At 41.2% G+C, this 17,890-nt stretch overlaps 1 protein-coding gene across 7 annotated transcripts in view; it reads left to right on the top strand.

Annotated features, from left to right (window-relative positions):
- The window catches only part of LTBP1 (latent transforming growth factor beta binding protein 1), a 424,505-nt gene extending 406,833 nt beyond the window's left edge, over nt 1-17,672 (top strand). For all 7 annotated transcript variants that reach the window (XM_081253652.1, XM_081253651.1, XM_081253650.1 and 4 more), the window contains 3 exons: nt 8,460-8,582; nt 15,176-15,325; nt 16,686-17,672. In XM_081253652.1, coding sequence (XP_081109778.1) covers nt 8,460-8,582; nt 15,176-15,325; nt 16,686-16,867 — 455 coding nt within the window. In that variant the 3' untranslated portion in view covers nt 16,868-17,672. The remainder of the gene's footprint in view (nt 1-8,459; nt 8,583-15,175; nt 15,326-16,685) is intronic.
- Nucleotides 17,673-17,890: the final 218 nt, after the last annotated feature.

Genomic DNA, 17,890 nt, shown 5'->3' with positions numbered 1-17,890 from the left:
TGCCTACCGAGGTAGCCAAATAAATCACTGCCAGAGGGAAGAGTTACTAGGACTGTATCTGATTCTGAATAGATCCAGAGGGGAAGGTAAGAAGGGAGTTACTTCAGATTAAGATAAATAGCAATCTATGAGCAAACCATAAAACAGAGTTACAGATCTTAAAACAGTTGAGTTTTTCCTATAATTAAATGGGATACATATTTATGAATAATCTATTAATTATGTTTAGCAGTACTTTAATATTACATTAATTACCTAGAACTTGCTCTTCAAATGATGATCCAGTAGTACATCTTTATTTCATAACCTTGAGGTCTATACTTTTGAATATTCATTAAGAGAGTTTTGAACAGCTTCAAAACTTAAGATACAATTATTTTTACCCTTAGATTTTAATAATTTAGTTTTATTAAAAGAAAACAATATTTTGAAAATTTAACCTGACTTGACCTTTGAAATATCATTAAATTTCTCTGGACCTCAGTTTCCTCAGCAGGAAAATGAATGAGGTTAGACTGTCCATGATTACTTACAGTGCATTCAATTCCATTATTCTGAGTCATCTGGAAACACCCGTGTGAGCACCACCTGAAGACAATAGCGCCATCTGGGGGTAATTACCTCATATTATAGCCCACAAGTTTCAGTGACAGATTGTCTTCCCAATATTTTGCAGCCTAATAGTAAAAATGTCTGCTTAGAATTGTAGAATATGTAAGCTAGAAAGGACCTTAGAGATCAACTAGTCTTGTTTTCTCATTTTACCAATTAAAAGTAGAAAGGTTAGGTGAATACCAGACTTTAAAGAATACATTTTTTTGTTTCTCTTGACTTGTTTTTTAATTGGGGTTAAATTCACATGACATAAAGTTAAGCATTTTATAGTGAATAATTCAGTGGCATTTAGTATATTCCGTATGTTGTGCAACATCCTCTTTAATCTTAAGCACATGTGTAGCTCAAATTTTATAATAATTCTTACTTGGTTAATGCAAAAAACATAACAGAAAAAACAAAATGTATTCCTTCCATATAATATTTATTTTTCCTAATTGTTGACTTCTCAGTTTGTCACTTCAGAGTGGCACTTAATGATTAGGAAAGCAGGAAATGAAACAGTTTATCTGTCCTTCCAGTTGGAAAAATATGAAGTAGATCAGCCTAGAAAATTAACATGTTGAACTTTCCTCCTATTTGCCTGTTCATTGCATTGTCCAGTCTTGTCTCATCGAATATTAGAAGTTACTTCATTCCTAATTTCCTCTGAGATTGCCTGAATGCAAGACTTAATGTTTTATTTCCAAAGCCCTGTTTACTTAGAAATAGGGGAAACCTTTCATGCAGTCCTTCCTGAGAAATTCATGTTATCAATCATTATTTTAAGGTTTTCATGTGTGGCATAATTTAATGCTGTTACAAGTCTATAAATGTTGAATCCATGTTTTAGAAATGGATTTCTAAATGGAACCTCCATTGTTTTGGCATTCACACCCAACAAATCTCTCTCTCCAGTTATAGTCTGGCTACGTAAACAGCAGTGTGATGGAAAATGCTGGGAGTGACTGAACCTGGAAGGGGCAGCATTAGGTGAAGGTTGGGGGTGAGGGAACTTGGTTGGTCTACAGCCTGTGAGTTTCCTTAGAGCATTAACATTTACAGGCGTCCCACAGAATGTAAACCCTGCCGAGACTAGACTTCATTACTTCCCTCTCCTCGACAAGTACAATTTAATTAAACATTAAGCAATTTGATCTCTTCCACCTAATAAATTGAGCAAATTCAATAAATATAAATCCTGCTAATGATAAAGCTGACCCTGGTGGGGCTGAGCTCACCAGCATTCACGGTTATTACTCTCCCTGGAATTTTAGTCAGAAATGCTTATTGCTGAACTAAGTACTTACCTGATACTTACAGTCTAGGGAATGTATTTAATAATTTTCTTCTAAGGGTTTCAGAAGGGCAGCTGTGGAATTCAAAGAGCATGGTTTTGCAGATAGACCAACAGAGTCAATCCTTCAACTAAGCTAGGACAGTTATGCTGTAAACCTTAGCTTCCTTATCGGAGACAAAAGGAGCTAATTACAGTTATTTCATAGGATTCTGAGATATAAAGGGAAAAGTGTGTGCAAAGGTACACAGCACCTAGCACACAGGAGCTTAATAGTGCATGTTAGCTAACTTTCCTTTTTTCGACTGTTCTTTAGCAGGGATCGGTAGTAGGCAGCATTTATGTGGTCCTTTCATTTCCCTATGACTTTCTTATCTGTTATATACGCCTATGACTGTGAGTTACCTTCCCTCCTCTTCTTCACCTGGCTGACCCCCTTTCTGTAGATGCTCATCTCCAAGGTGAAGGCTTCCGCAGCTCTTCCTGGCTGACTCTAGGCATTACCTCTTCTTCATGCACTACTGCACATGTCAGTGCACTGTCATTTTATCCTTCCTCTCTCTCTCCCAAACCCCACGCTGCCTGTAATATTCTCAGCCTCTGGTCAGATGAGTGAGTCAATCACTGAATGGAGCAATGAACTGCCTTTAATGCTGCTAAGGCACAGCACCATAATCCTGTTCAACAGACACAGCTCAAAGGAAGGTATCTAGTCCAAAGAATAGGAAGCAGTAGGACTAGAACCCCGGGCTTTTGACTCTGGGTGCTTCTCTTTTTATTATTATTATTTTTTACACCTTTATTGGAGTATAATTGCTTTACAATGATGTGTTAGTTTCTGCTTTATAACAAAGTGAATCAGTTATACATATACATATGTTCCCAAATCTCTTCCCTCTTGCATCTCCCTCCCTCCCCCCTCCCCACCCCACCCCTCTAGGTGGTCACAAAGCACCGAGCTGATCTCCCTGTGCTATGCGGCTGCTTCCCACTAGCTATCTATGTTACATTTGATAGTGTATATATGTCCATGCCACTCTCTCACCCCGTCACAGCTCACCCCTCCCCCTCTCCATATCCCCAAGTCCATTCTCTAGTAGGTCTGTCTTTATTCCCGTCTTACCCCTAGGTTTTTCATGACATTTTTTTCCTTAGATTCCATATATATATATGCGTCAGCATACGGTATTTGTTTTTCTCTTTCTGACCTACTTCACTCTATGACAGACTCTAGGTCCATCCACCTCACTACAAGTAACTCAATTTCGTTTCTTTTTATGGCTGAGTAATATTCCACTGTATATATGTGCCACATCTTCTTTATCTATTCATCCAATGATGGAAGCAGTAGGACTAGAACCCCGGGCTTTTGACTCTGGGTGCTTCTCTTTTTAGCAGGGGGTCCCCAACCCCCAGGCCGCGGACTGGTACCAGGCCGTACAGCAGGAGGCGAGCAGCGGATGAGCGAGCGAAGCTTCATCTGCCGCTCCCCATCGCTCGCATTACCACCTGAACCTCCCCCCAGTCTGTGGAAATATCGTCTTCCGTGAAACCTGTCCCTGGTGCCACAAAGGTTGGGGACTGCTGCTTTTTCGGATACCTAATTTTCTCTCACAACTCAGCAAGTTTTAACAACAGGAAAGCAGGTTCACTGCCTGCTCACCAGGCACTGTGGATAAGAGTGTATGTACTCTCTGAGAATGAGCATAAGCAGACAGACACCTAAACAGATGTCCAGTTCCACAGGGTGTGGCATCACCAGTAGAATCCTCTCTCTTACGTTCCTTCTTCTGTCATCAGTACTGGATGGTATGTTCTGTAAATGGTCAACATTTTTCTAATTCCATAGCTTTTGCTAATTTCAAAGAAAAATGCCGATTATACTACTGGCTCAGCATGCGCTCAGGGAAATATTCGTTCCATTCTCCCTGTCTCCTTCCTCCATTTCCTGGTGTGTATGTTTTCCAAACACCATCATCAATTAATAGTACATGTGGAGGCCTGTAGGAAAAACACCTGATCTAGAAGTTTCAGTAAAATATGACCCATTTTTCCTTATGCATATGAATTGGTCCTTCTCCTTTATTTGAAAATCATGCACTTCAAACTTTAGAGCACTAGGTTTTCAGCCCTGATGTGTGGAGAACAAAGTGCAGCCTCTTCATCATTTCTAAAAGCAGCTGAATTTAATCTGCCTCAGTCAGACTTCACCTCCCAGTTTCCTCACATGCCTGATTGGCATTGTGATGTGTGACTGTCCAGACCCAGCCCTACAGATGTGTCTGTCATAAGGAAGGAGATTTCCTGCCAGGATATGATAATGTGCTTCCCATTGCTGCTGACAGCGGGGGCCCCAGACCTCTCGGCTCCAGGGGGGCAATTTTTAAACTTTTTTTTTCAATTTAGAATTAAAATCAAAGCAGTACCATCTGTCATGTGAATCTGCCATGCCAGGGAACTGAGCGTGATCCATAGCCTGGATCTTGTTTAGACCACGTAAGTGATGGCGGCCCACACCATCCCATATGTGTCTGTCTTTCATAGCTTTGATCAAGAGCTTAGCATTTGTGCCTGCAGAGGTGAAGAGTGCAATGAGTGGGGGGACTTTGAGGTGTGAATATTTCCACTTCCTATTCATTTCATATTCATATTTGGCTAGATCCTGGACGGACACATTGTATGGCGTCCCAGAAATGGCATTTGCCTCACAAAGTACAAGCCCTGCTAAGCAGAGCTCTTCCTTTGCACCAAGCCCCAGACAACCAGGTGCTTAATTGTCATCAACTTGCTTAAATAAGGAGTGTCTTGCAGAAGGAAAAAGACTCTAGGGACAAAAAATGTGTTCTTCTCTACATGTTGAGCTGGATGAAGTGGCAGCCAAGAGATTCCCATGGGCTGCCATCAGGAGCTGTGGAAACAGTTCAGGGATCTGCTATTCCCAGCTCCACAGCCTCAGCCAACCACAACTCATTGCCTCCCCAGCTGGACTATAGCCATGACCCAGCCCTAGGGATAACCAAGGCCAAGCACCTCCAAGCTCAGTGGGCTCTGGTATGGCTTGGGATGCTCAGAGATCCAGCACATGTTAGAAAGGTGCATGTGCCCAGATCCTGGAGGAGACCCCTTACCCAGGGTTCACTAGAAAACTCCACGATATTCCAGTTGTTGCCTTAAAAGATGATGAGAAACCTACTGGCTACTCAAGGCATTTCTAAAGGGGTCGAGCGTATACTAACAACTGCTGAATATCAGTTTTTCCCCCTGTATTTTGAGTTTTGTTGATCTAGTGTTATAATGTGTTGTTGCTGATACCTTATCATTGTCTGATCAAGCAATTAAATTTGCCCAGGCAGTCGATAATTTTTGAGATGAAGACATCTTTCTCTGTTAACTGAGTTGGAGTTTCCCTCCATCTATTTAAAAATTTCAAATCTTGAAACAATATCTAAAAACATCTGGAGACTGTGCTTTCATTGCTCTTAATTTATTGTACAAGTTTTTGCCCATTGACAACTACGTTTAAAGTTTTGCTAACACTATGTTATATCAATCATTCTGATACCGTCTTTGCAAATCCTCATTTATTTCCAGATGTTTAGCAGGGACATGAGTGATTTTACCTAAAAGAAAAAATTGTAACCTCCATTTTCTTGGTGCTTCAAAATGTATGAACAGTTCCATAACATCATCTCATTTTTTAATACACCAGTAACAGAGAGGCAAACAGGAATTATCCCCATGTGACAGATGTGAAAACTGAGGCTTGCCCACAGTTGCTAAGCTGGAAAGTAAGTGGTACAGTCAGGACTTGAGCCCCGGCTTCTGCCTCTGAAGCCCATGTTCTTTTCATTACCCCGTGCTCATTTCACCCTTGACCCTGGCCAAGAACGAGAGCAGATGTGCGCAATGGGAGAGGCAGCATGGATGGATTAGGATAGACCCATCATGCTCCCAGAAAAATAACTCAAAATGCCTGTCCTGGTGTTGATGGGACTGTAGCACATCTTCAAATACAAGAGAGTACATTTAATGTAGAAATGATGTTTTGATAACTGACCAAAAATCTTGAAGTTTGGATTGGTAACATGTTAGATAAAGTGAAGCAGCAAAGGACAGTAAGTTCTAGAAACTTGAGAAAAATGCATGTCCAGGGATGAAGGGAGGGGAAGGAAGATGCAGAAAACCGCAGAGGGTCCCCTGCCCATGACTCTCCTCTGCTTCCCTTTACGGCCTGGGTCCAAAGCCTTTCTTAGGAGCTACTTGGTAGTCCCCAAACACAGCTTACAGTTTGCTTTTGTGATGCCTTTGGGTAAACTCTTTTTAGAATCCCAAATACCTTCTATTAAGTAAATCCTTCTCATCTACTTAGTTTCAGGTCAAGTGTTCCTTTTCTAGGAAGCTGTTCCTAAACATCACACAGGAACAGAAGTCCATTCCTCCTCCACTCCTCTCCCATTTGATCCCTTCCTTTTGTGATGTTAGATGGTGAGAGCTTGGAGGGTGGAGACCAGGTCATTTCTTGGTGGAAGAGGCATGGTCTAGGGGAAAAGCCATGGGCCCGGGACTTGAGAGCAAGATGCTGAAGAGGAGCATACTGCTCAGCCATCTCTGGACTTAGGTTTGCAAAATAAGAGCATGAATTAACTTTTTTTAATATCCACTCTTGATCACAACTGTTGCCTGGATACAAAATGTTGTCTCCCTTTCAGATGTACAACAAACATATATAAAAAGTCATGAGAGAAAATGACCTCAGTGTGTGAAACTTGTAAACATTTCTGCGATCTTGCCTTTGCAGGGAAATCCTTAATTCTTCTCTTTCAAACCTGAAGCAGAACTGACAACCATTTGTGTTCTCTTTGTTTGAAGCTTTATTTTTGTGAGTCAACGATCTTTTTCCAGGTTTAGCTATTTCCTTAATGAAATTAATATTTCTCATGAAATGGTTTCATGAGGAAGTGCTCGGGGATGTCTGCGATGGGGGTGTGTGCCATTCCTGGAATGCTTCCCACAAGAAGAATTTTAGGAAGGGGCAACCATGATCCTACCCTGTCTAGGGGTTCAGGGTCTTTTCTGCTTTTACGCTCCCTTTTTGCACTTTAGGGGAGAATGTGCGGGTGTGTGCACGTGCATGCGTGCACATACACACACATACCTCACACACACCTTTGACTCCTTTAAGAGGAAGGTGATGGAAGAAAGCCTTGAGAGTTCACACACTTGCCTCAGTGCCTTTCTTTAGTTTTGTTACAGAAGGAACTAAAATAGAGGAAAACTCCTTCAATCTCTGGTCCAGGCAAGTGTGGCTGCTGCCTGGTGTGGCTGCCCTGAGTGTCCAGCCAGTCCTGGGGCCGGCTGACCTGCAGCTCTCAGTTCCGGCAGAGATGTTGAAGTCTGGGTAGCCCCAGAATTTTCACCAACTGCTAGATGAATCCTTGGGCAGTATATTTTCTATAAAATGTGCAGAGAATGAAGATATCTCTTCTAAAGCTTTCCTCTCTAGACCTTCTAAATAACTCTGCTCCAAAGTACTGGTAAGAGCCTGAGACCGTGAAATGCACTGAAAGCACAATCATCCCCGAATATGTGGAGAACCAAGATCCCATGTGCTAGGTGGGTCCTGTGAGGAGGACTAAAGGGGAATTAAGTCAGATGGCCAGGGAATGGGAATGTGGCCTCAAGAAATGGTAACTGCAGATGAATTTAGCTAAGTTGCAGAAGAGGCAAAGGCAAGAATTACAAAGGAGCTAAGGTAGATGCAGGAGGGGAAGACTGTTAAGTGTACGCCCTTCAGCTGCATGACTGAGTTCAAGTATGGTGCTGCCTCATACCAGTTGTCATTTAGCCACTCCATGCTTCTACTTCCCATTGGTAAAATGGAGATAATAGTAGCTTTTCATAGGGTGGTGTAAATATTTTAGTGAATTAATGTGTATTAAGTGCTTAAAACAGTATCTGGCACAGAGCAAACATTATACAACTCTTAGCTATTATTGCTAGTACCATTACTTCACTATTACTGTCATGATAATGATCATCACCATCACTGCTATAAATGTTATTCATAAGGACCAGGTCTTGAGTAGAGAAGTATAATAGTAGGTACTAAATTCAAATGGTACTTAGTTGCATCTTCGTTTGGTTGTGTCTCATTTTTGGATCACCGGAGCTGCATTTTTTTCTCTCTCTAGTGAGTGGAAAAGTGTATCTCTGTATGAATGACTACTTTATACACTTTAAATGTTTTGATGAAAACACCTGATGGGTTCAGATAAAGCCATTCTTCCAAAAGGCTTGCAGCACTCTCCGATGGCTCATTTTTTCAGTCCTTTACTCTCCTGGGATACATTCTACCAACTGTTCAGCTACTGTGTTGGGTCTGCTATTCAGAATCTTAATTATGCTATACAGCATGAATTGTATGTGGATGTATAGAGCATCCATAAAGAATATTGAGATGTTTCAGGATCAGGGGTGTGTGTGGGAGATGGGGCACGCGGTGACTGGGTGCATCCAGGTGTGAGCAAACAGCGATGGTGTGTCACATTCATTGTCATTTCCTTCTCAGATGATTATGCCCAGCTGTGTAACATCCCCGTCACGGGACGCCGGCAGCCATATGGACAGGATGCCTTGGTCGACTTCAGTGAACAGTATGCTCCCGAAGCTGATCCCTACTTCATTCAGGACCGTAAGCAACATTTTTAGTTACTTTGGAACTAAATTGTGGTTCTGAGGTTTAGTCAGTGGTTCTCAAAATGTAGTCCCTGAGAACTTGTAAGAAATGCAAATTTGCATGCTGGGAGCTATGCTGTAGACCTGATGAATCAGATACTGGGGTGAGACCCACCAATCGGCTTTACCAGCCCTCTGAGTAAGCCTTACGTACACTCAAGTTTGAGAACCACCGGATCAGATTATGAGTCTCACTGGTGGGAATGCTATTACGTTTATTTTCTTTTATTTGTTTATTTTTTGAATTTTATTTTATTTATTTTTATAAATTTATTTGTTTTTATTTTTGGCTGTGTTGGGTCTTTGTTCTGTGCGCAGGCTTTCTCTAGTTGCAGAGAGTGGTGCGCGGGCTTCTCATTGTCGTGGCCCCTCCTGCTGCAGAGCATGGGCTCTAGAGTGCAGGCTCAGTAGTCGTGGCACATGGCTTAGTTGCTCTGCGGCATGTGGGAATCTTCCCAGGCCAGGGATTGAACCCGTGTCCCCTGCATTGGCAGGCAGATTCCCACCTACTGTGCCACCAGGGAAGCCCTATTTATTTTTTTATACAGCAGGTTCTTATTAGTCATCAGTTTTACACACATCAGTGTATACATGTCAATCCCAATCTCCCATGCATCACACCACCACCCCCCACTGCTTTACCCCTTGGTGTTCATACATTTGTGCTCTACATCTGTGTCTCTGTTTCTGCCCTGCAAACCGGTTCATCTGTACCATTTTTCTAGGTTCCAAATATATGCGTTAATATACGATATATTTCTCTTTCTGACTTACTTCACTCTGTAGGACAGTCTCTAGATCCATCCACGTCTCAACAAATGACCCAATTTCGTTCCTTTTTATAGCTGAGTAATATTCCATTGTATATATGTACCACATCTTCTTTATCCATTTGTCTGTCGATGGGCATTTAGGTTGCTTCCATGACCTAGCTATTGTAAATAGTGCTGCAGTGATTGTAAATAGTGCTGCAGTGAACATTGGGGTTCATGTGTCTTTTTGAATTATGGTTTTCTCTGGGTATATGCCGAGTAGTGGGATTGCTGGATCATATGGGAATTCTATTTTTAGCTTTTTAAGGAACCTCCATACTGTTCTCCATAGTGGCTGTATCAATTTACATTCTCACCAACAGTGCAAGAGGGTTCCCTTTTCTCCACACCCTCTCTAGCATTTGTTGTTTGTAGATTTTCTGATGATGTCCATTCTAACTGGTGTGAGGTGATACCTCGTTGTGGTTTTGATTTGCATTTCTCAATTAGTGATGTTGAGCAGCTTTTCATGTGCTTCTTGGCCATCTGTGTGTCTTTGGAGACATGTCTATTTAGCTCTTCTGCCCATTTTTGGATTGGGTTGTTTGTTTTTTTAATATTGAGCTGCATTAGCTGTTTATATATTTTGGAGATTAATCCTTTGTCCGTTGCTTCATTTGCAAATATTTTCTCCCATTCTGAGGGTTGTCTTTTCGTCTTGTGTATGGTTTCCTTTGCTGTGTAAAAGCTTTGAAGTTTCATTAGGCCCCATTTGTTTATTTTTGTTTTTATTTCCATTACTCTAGGAGGTGGATCAAAAAATATCTTGCTGTGATTTATGTCAAAGAGTGTTCTTCCTATGTTTTCCTCTAAGAGTTTTATAGTGTCTGGTCTTACATTTAGGTCTCGAATCCAATTTGAGTTTATTTTTGTGTATGATGTTAGGGAGTGTTCTAATTTCATTCTTTTACATGTAGCTGTCCAGTTTTCCCAGCACCACTTATTGAAGAGACCGTCTTGTATATCCTTGCATCCTTTGTCCTAAATTAGCTGACCATAGGTGCACAGGTTTATCTCTGGGCTTTCTATGTTGTTCCATTGATCTATATTTCTGTTTTTGAGCCAGTACCATATTGTCTTGATTACCTAGCTTTGTAGTATTGTCTGAAGTCAGGGAGTCTGATTCCTCCAGCTCTGCTTTTTTCCCTCAAGACTGCTTTGGCTATTCAGGGTCTTTTGTGTCTCCATACAAATTTTAAGACTTTTTGTTCTAATTAATTCTGTAAAAAATGCCATTGGTAATTTGATAGGGATTGCATTGAATCTGTAGATTGCTTTGGGATGTTTATTTTCTTTAAAGAAAATCTTATTTGTTATAATTTCCATGACAAAATCATTTTTTTACCCAAAATCATTTTTTTACCCATGAAGTGGTGGCCTAGTTTAAGGGTCAGAGTTTTCTTGATAGCTTGGTTATTATATTGTAGTCTTTTTTCGTACAAGGAAATGGTAAATATTAACTGTACTGAGTTGATCTTTTTTTTAACATCTTTATTGTAGTTGCTTTACAATGTTGTTGTGTTAGTTTCTGCTGTATAACAAAGTGAATCAGCTATACGCATACATATATCCCAATATCCACTTCCCTCTTGCATCTCCCTCCCACCCTCCCTATCCCACCTCTCTAGGTGGTGACAAAGCACTGAGCTGATCACCCTGTGCTATGCAGCTGCTTCCCACTAGCTATCTACTTACATTTGGTAGTGTATATATGTCACTGCCTCTCTCTCACTTCATCCCAGCTTACCCTTCCCCCTCCCCATGTCCTCAAGTCCATTCTCTTAGAATGGGAGATAAAATGATTGCTCTCCTGGTCAGAGATTAATCTTTAGAATTCACTCGTGAGGGGGTTTATTAAGTAAGAAATTATGTGTGATGCTTTTCCTGGATTTGTGAGCAGACTTTTCAAATGGGAGGTGGAGTGTGTATGTGTGAATCCTGTTCCCATTTAGAAAGTAAATGCCTAAATGTACAACCAGAGTGTCCCAGATAAGGAAGCCACACACGCTAAATATGTCTGTGGGAGAGACCAGAGCTTTCAAATACAGACTAATTAGGTGAAGTCTGAAAAATGGGATGGTACAAATTGAAATATCAGTAGATAATGGGTTGTCTGCCTTCAAGAATCAAGAATGGGACTAGAGCAGTGGAGTCCAGGTGCCTGTTCCACATCCTACAGAGGGGGCCTCATTGCAGCAAGCGAAGCTGCTCCAGATTTTCAAGACAGAATCCCTGCAGACCAGGTAGTTGGGGTTAGGACTTTGGAGACACTGCTGAAATTATAAAATACAGCAATGCTGTTCTTTCTTTGGGACCTTTCACCTGTGCACAAAGCAAACTAGCTGTGACCTGGGTCCTGAGGAGCAACACAAGCTTTGTGGCTGCCTCTGGAGCTACTTCAGTTCTGAGCCAGAGTGTTTTCCTCCTTCCCTCTTTCCCTTCCCTCCTTTTGTTTTTTAAAGTATGCAGTGTATTGATCCTTCTGCCAAATTAAAACTGCTTTAAAATTTACATGAAAACAGCATTCTATTAAATCAGCTGGGTTGGGTCGTCTAGACCTGAGTGGATCTAGAGCATTGCCAGCATCCAGAAGGACACCTGGTTCCCTTTTCCCAGCCGCCCTCCCACCCACTCAGGGTAACCACTATCCTAACTTCTAACACCTTAGGTCAGTGGTCCCCAACCTTTTTGGCACCAGGGACCGGTTTTGTGGAAGACAATTTTTCCACAGATGTGGGGGGGGGGTGGTTTTAGGATGATTCAAGCTCATTACATTTATTGTGCACTTTATTATTAGATTGTAATATATAATGAAATAATTATACAACTCACTGTAATGCTAACAGGAGGTGGAGCTCAGGCAGTAATGCGAGCGATGGGGAGCGGCAGATGAAGCTTCACTCACTTGCCCACCGCTCACCTCCTGCTGTGCAGCCCAGTTCCTAACAGGCCATGGACCAGTACTGGTCTGTAGCCCAGGGGTTGGGGACCCCTGCCTTAGATTTTCTTTTAATCAACCACAAATAATCATGCACTACTTCAAGAAATGTGCTTAAATACATTGTCAGCTATAAGCCTGTGCACTTATGGTTTCTACACTTCTGTGTATATATTTATAGGTCAGTAAACATTTACTTTTTAAAAAAAAGGGAGAAGAAATATTAAAGTTGCAAGAAAGTACAGTTTGCCTGCCCCATAAATCCAAAATACCAGGGTAAATCTACGTGTAACTCTGACACAATGCCATGGCTTGTGTGTGCAGCCTCTAATGCATTATAGTTCAGATGCCAGGAATTTTAATGTTGAAATGTTCTGGCTTATGTAGTTTTTTTTTTAAGCTGTCATTGCTTTAAAACTTTTAAAATTCACTACAAACGTTAAGAAATAAGCATGTTGGTATCAGGTCAATTTCCTGTTTAGCAACATAGGAAGTTGCAGATGCAGTTCAAAGACCCCCAGCTTTGACTATGTAACGGCCTTTAAATTTCTTACAAGTTGCAGAGAAATAGCTCCTCCTTCCTAGACCAGGATCAAAGGCTCTCTGGCCCTACTGAAGACATAAAATCATATGGGGTAAGATAGTAAAAGAGAGGCTGAATCACACCACCTTTATTATTTATCATCTTGTGCCTTTCTGTTGAAGAAAGTTGGGCTAATGACTGGTGTCACCTTTAGCTAGAGCAGTATTTCTAAAACTGGAATCTTCTTTTAGTTAGAGCACTATTTCTAAAACCCGAATTTTCTAGAGCAGAGATCAACTTTTTCTATAAATGGCCAGATAGTAAAATTTGTAGGCTTTGCAGGCTATATAGTCTCTTTTGCAGCTACTCAACTGTGCTCTGGAATCAGGAAAGCAGCCACAGACAGATATTAGCAAATAGGTGAGGCTGTGTTCCAGTAAACTTCATTTATAAAAATAGGTAGCAGGCCCACGTTAGAGCACGGGCTGTCCTTTGCTGACTGCTGTTGTTTTAGAGTCCTGTAGAAGTATTTTGGGGAGTCTGCCTAATGTGTGTGTAGGAGTTTCAAATTTTAATTTCATGTTTTAACTTCTGAATAAATATAATTTTACTAGTTAAAATGGACTTTGCTGTGTTACCTGGACTTTGAAATATTTCCATAGATTGACTTTCTTTTTTTTTTTTTTGCATTACGCGGGCCTCTCACTGTTGTGGCCTCTCCTGTTGCACAGCACAGGCTCCGGACGCGCAGGCTCAGCGGCCATGGCTCACGGGCCCAGGCGCTCCACGGCATGTGGGATCTTCCCAGACCGGGGCACGAACCCACGTCCCCCGCATTGGCAGGCAGACTCTCAACCACTGCGCCACCAGGGAAGCCCGTAGATTGACTTTCTTGTCAATATTTCTCAAACTGGCTTCAGGATCTGCTGACAGTCTTGATGCCCAGTCCTATTTTTTTTCCTTTTTAGATGTATTAATTTTAAAAATCATTGTTAGACCTTACAGCCCTGCATAAGAAATGATATTTTGCTGCCCCCTGCAGTTCGACTGGAGAATTACTTCAAAGGCCAGATGTAGAGTTCTGACCCTAGGTTGATTTTTTTTTTCCCTTAAAAGCTAATACGTGGGGCTTCCCTGGTGGTGCAGTGGTTAAGAATCTGCCTGCAAATGCAGGGGGCACAGGTTTGAGCCCTGATCCAGGAAGATCCCACATGCTGCGGAGCAGCTAAGCCAGTGCGCCACAATGACTGAGCCTGTGCTCTAGAGCCCATGAGCCACAACTGCTGAAGCCTGCGCGCTCTGCAACGAGAGAAGCCACTGCAATGAGAAGCCCACACACTGCAACGAAGAGTAGCCCCCACTCGCCACAACTACAGAAAACCTTGCACAGCAACGAAGACCCAACACAGCCAAAAATAAATTAATTTATATATAAAAAAAAGCAAATACATGGTGCCTTCAGAAGGTGGGGGAGAGGATGAGACCCCCCACATCAACAGTGTGTTTGGGTCACCGTGGATTTATATTTACAACTTTCCTCTCTAGAAACAGAGGAAAATATTCTTGATGCCTGGCTACATTGTTTTTGTATTACTAAACTCTAGCTCCGAATCAGTTTAAAGATATCTAAAAAAAAAAAAAGAGCCAAACAAGAGCTTCTTTGTTTTCTTTAAAAGAATTTTAGTTTTCTAAACAGAACTATGATGTATTTCTCATTTATCAGGATGTTTTGAGTCCCTTTTACTGCCTTTATCCCTTTGATCCCCCAAGAGCCCTTTTGTAAGGCTCATTCCAGAGCCAGAGCAAACAGACCTCACATGGCAAGGCCAGCCTGGCTTTTCTCCACTCCTGGGAACTCCCCATGAAAGAGCACTGCCTCCAATGCTCGTGCATCTTAGCAAATGTCTACCCTCATAGTGAGTTCCATCGGTTCTGTCCTGAAAGATGTTCTGACACTTACCCTACTGAGAACTCAGGAAATTTAAAATCTTAGACAAAAAGTTTTAATAATTAAGGGCAAAAACAAATACCCTACTTGCTGTATCGTTTTATGTGATTTTAATGTAGAGCATCAGAATTCAAGATGTGGGGCTAATCTGTACAGCCTACACAAGGTTGGTAATAGTTTGCTTAATATCGTGTACAGATATATCTGCTTAAATTTTAATGCTATCTTTAAGGAATTGGAAATATGTATGTATGACGAACCATAACCTTAATGATCATGTCATTTTAAAAAACGGTGTAAGAGGTTGAAAATGTCCTTTCCCTTCCAGGCTTTTTAAATAGCTTTGAGGAGTTGCAGGCTGAAGAATGTGGCATCCTCAACGGCTGTGAAAACGGGCGCTGTGTCAGGGTGCAGGAAGGTTACACCTGCGATTGCTTTGATGGGTATCACTTGGATATGGCCAAGATGACCTGTGTTGGTAAGAATCATATGTATTTGATGGGAAATTACTCTTTTCCTGAATGCCCTGTGGCTGGACCTCAGACAATCTAGTACATTTAAGATTTGCAGTTTCAGTTTGGGAAGATGAGAAAAGTTCTGGAGATGGACAGTGGTGATGATTATACAAAAATGTGAAGGTACTTAATGCCACTGGACTATCCACTCAAAAATGGTTAAAATGGTCAATTTTATGTTCCATATATTTTACCACAAATTTTTAAAAAGTTGATATTTAAGAATTCATATAAATGGTACATACCTATGGAGGAAAGGCCAGAAAGTTTGGGGTAATTAGTTGACTCTTTTAAATTGAGCTTGTGACTGCAGCAAATGTTCTCCCTGAATACCTGACACCAGCAAGAGGGGAATATAGATGAAAAAGAAAATACAACTTCCATTTTAGAGAAAGTGCTTTTCACAACTCTCACGTTACCTTCCCTCTTTTTTTTTTGCGGTACGCGGGCCTCTCACCGTTGTGGCCTCTCCCGTTGTGGAGCACAGGCTCCGGACGTGCAGGCTCAGCAGCCATGGCTCACGGGCCCAGCCGCTCCGCAGCATGTGGGATCTTCCCAGACCAGGGCACGAACCCGTGTCCCCTGCATCAGCAGGCGGACTCTCAACCACTGCACCACCAGGGAAGCCCCCCTCTTACTTTTAAGAGAACAGTAAAAATATGTTTATCCTTACCTGTGATTGAGGCTGTGTTCCTGAGCCTGTTGGCCTCCTTGCTAAATGACCCTTGACTTGTATCATTTTTTTCCTTTATTTTTGTGGCTGTTTTGCTCTGTCGTGTAGTTTCCCCACTTCAGTTTTGTTAGTCTCAGTCTGAGGTGGGTCTAAAAAAAAAGGTAACCTGGGTTATTAAAGATGTTTCAAGTGCGTAGAGCCTTTCTTTCCTGTGGAAAGAAATCTAAGAAAGTAACTTAAACCTTTAGAGAGGCTGCTCAGAGGCTCTCTGTATTTCTCATGACAACCTAACAGTTCTTCTGCATGTGCAGAGAGGAATTTAGAAGTAGGATAGTTTTTCCAGCTTTCTTAAGGTTTGACTATAAAAAGTCAAGCTGACAAAATGGTCCCTGTTGTGTTAAATAACAAACAGGGAAAGATATTCTAGAACCTCCTGGATAATCACCTTTTTAAGATCTAGAAAGTAGTATTTCTCTTGCATGTAATTGAAACAGACAGACAATAATGGGAAAGACTATGCAGTTTACTGGGGGGAGAGCACAGAACAGCCAGGCTGTGTTCAGGCCTGATGCCTCAGGTAGGGTGTAGATTGCATTTCCTCCCGGAGTGATGTTGAAGCTTGCTAACCTGCGTGGTTTGGCTTATTGCAGATGTCAACGAATGTGATGAGTTGAACAACCGGATGTCTCTCTGCAAGAATGCCAAGTGTATCAACACCGAAGGTTCCTATAAGTGTGTGTGTCTGCCCGGCTTTGTACCTTCCGACAAGCCAAACTACTGCACTCCATTGAATACCGCCTTGAATTTAGAAAAAGACAGTGACCTGGAGTAAAAGTGAAGCCACATAACCTAAGCCTGTATACTCTGCACTGTGTAAAGGAGAAAGAGAAATGTATTATACTTCAGACATTTCACTTGACCCAGAATGTTGGAAATATGGAAACATCATGGAGTTGTATATCCTCAGAAGCGAAAGGATTCAGTGTGAGCCTGACTTGTGTGACAGACCAAATGGACATTTCTCTGAAAAAACAGTATATATAGTCTGTTCATATGTAAAATTCAGTGGAAAAGAGGCAGAACAGTGCTATTATTTTAAACAGAAGGTTGTATTATTATGTTTTTTGTTTTGATATTTTTTACTATTGCTTGATTAAATCTGGCATTTAAATAGTGGTGGAAATATTTTATATAATTTTCATTTTTTGGTTATGCAGTTCCTTGGCTACTGTTTCTCTCTTTCAAATGTCAAGTGCAAAAGCCTTTGATAAAATATTGTTTAAACTATTATAAGTATTGTTACACAGGGTTATGCTATTCCTGGTCTGGAACATTTTTAAAATCCAAATTGTCCTGTGGAGCAGGCAGTGATTGATTGTTTCAAAACTTTTATACACATTTGGAGAAAAGTACTTTATATTTACAATGTGGTATCTGATTTTAATGTCCATTTTTAGCCAAGCTGCTGGTAGGTGTTAATTGGATCCCTTTCCTACAATGAAATGGAAGAACTAATGAGCTTACATTAGTACTATAATGTGTAAAGTAGGACCAGCAAATTTTAAAACTTGATGATCCCAATATATTTACCATTGTATGTTAAAGCAAAATAAATCACCATTTTTTTAGAAAATTTCTACATCCGAGTAATGTCAATGACCATATGCACACAAGTTGTTCCCAACCACCCCACTCTATCGATGGTCTTCTATGAATGTAGAGTCTTTTACAGGTTAATTATTACATTTGTTAGATACTGTTATGGGTGGAATTGTGTCCCCGGATTTCATGTTGAGTCATGTCCCCTCAGTACCTCAGACTATGACTGTATTTTTAGATGAGATAATTAAGGTTG

This window comes from Mesoplodon bidens (assembly GCF_964165515.1).
Source record: "Mesoplodon bidens genome assembly, chromosome: 14".
In the NCBI taxonomy this organism is placed as follows: Eukaryota; Metazoa; Chordata; class Mammalia; order Artiodactyla; family Ziphiidae; genus Mesoplodon; species Mesoplodon bidens.
Note: the sequence above shows the minus strand (reverse complement) of the source record. Positions and strands in the feature narration are given on the sequence as shown.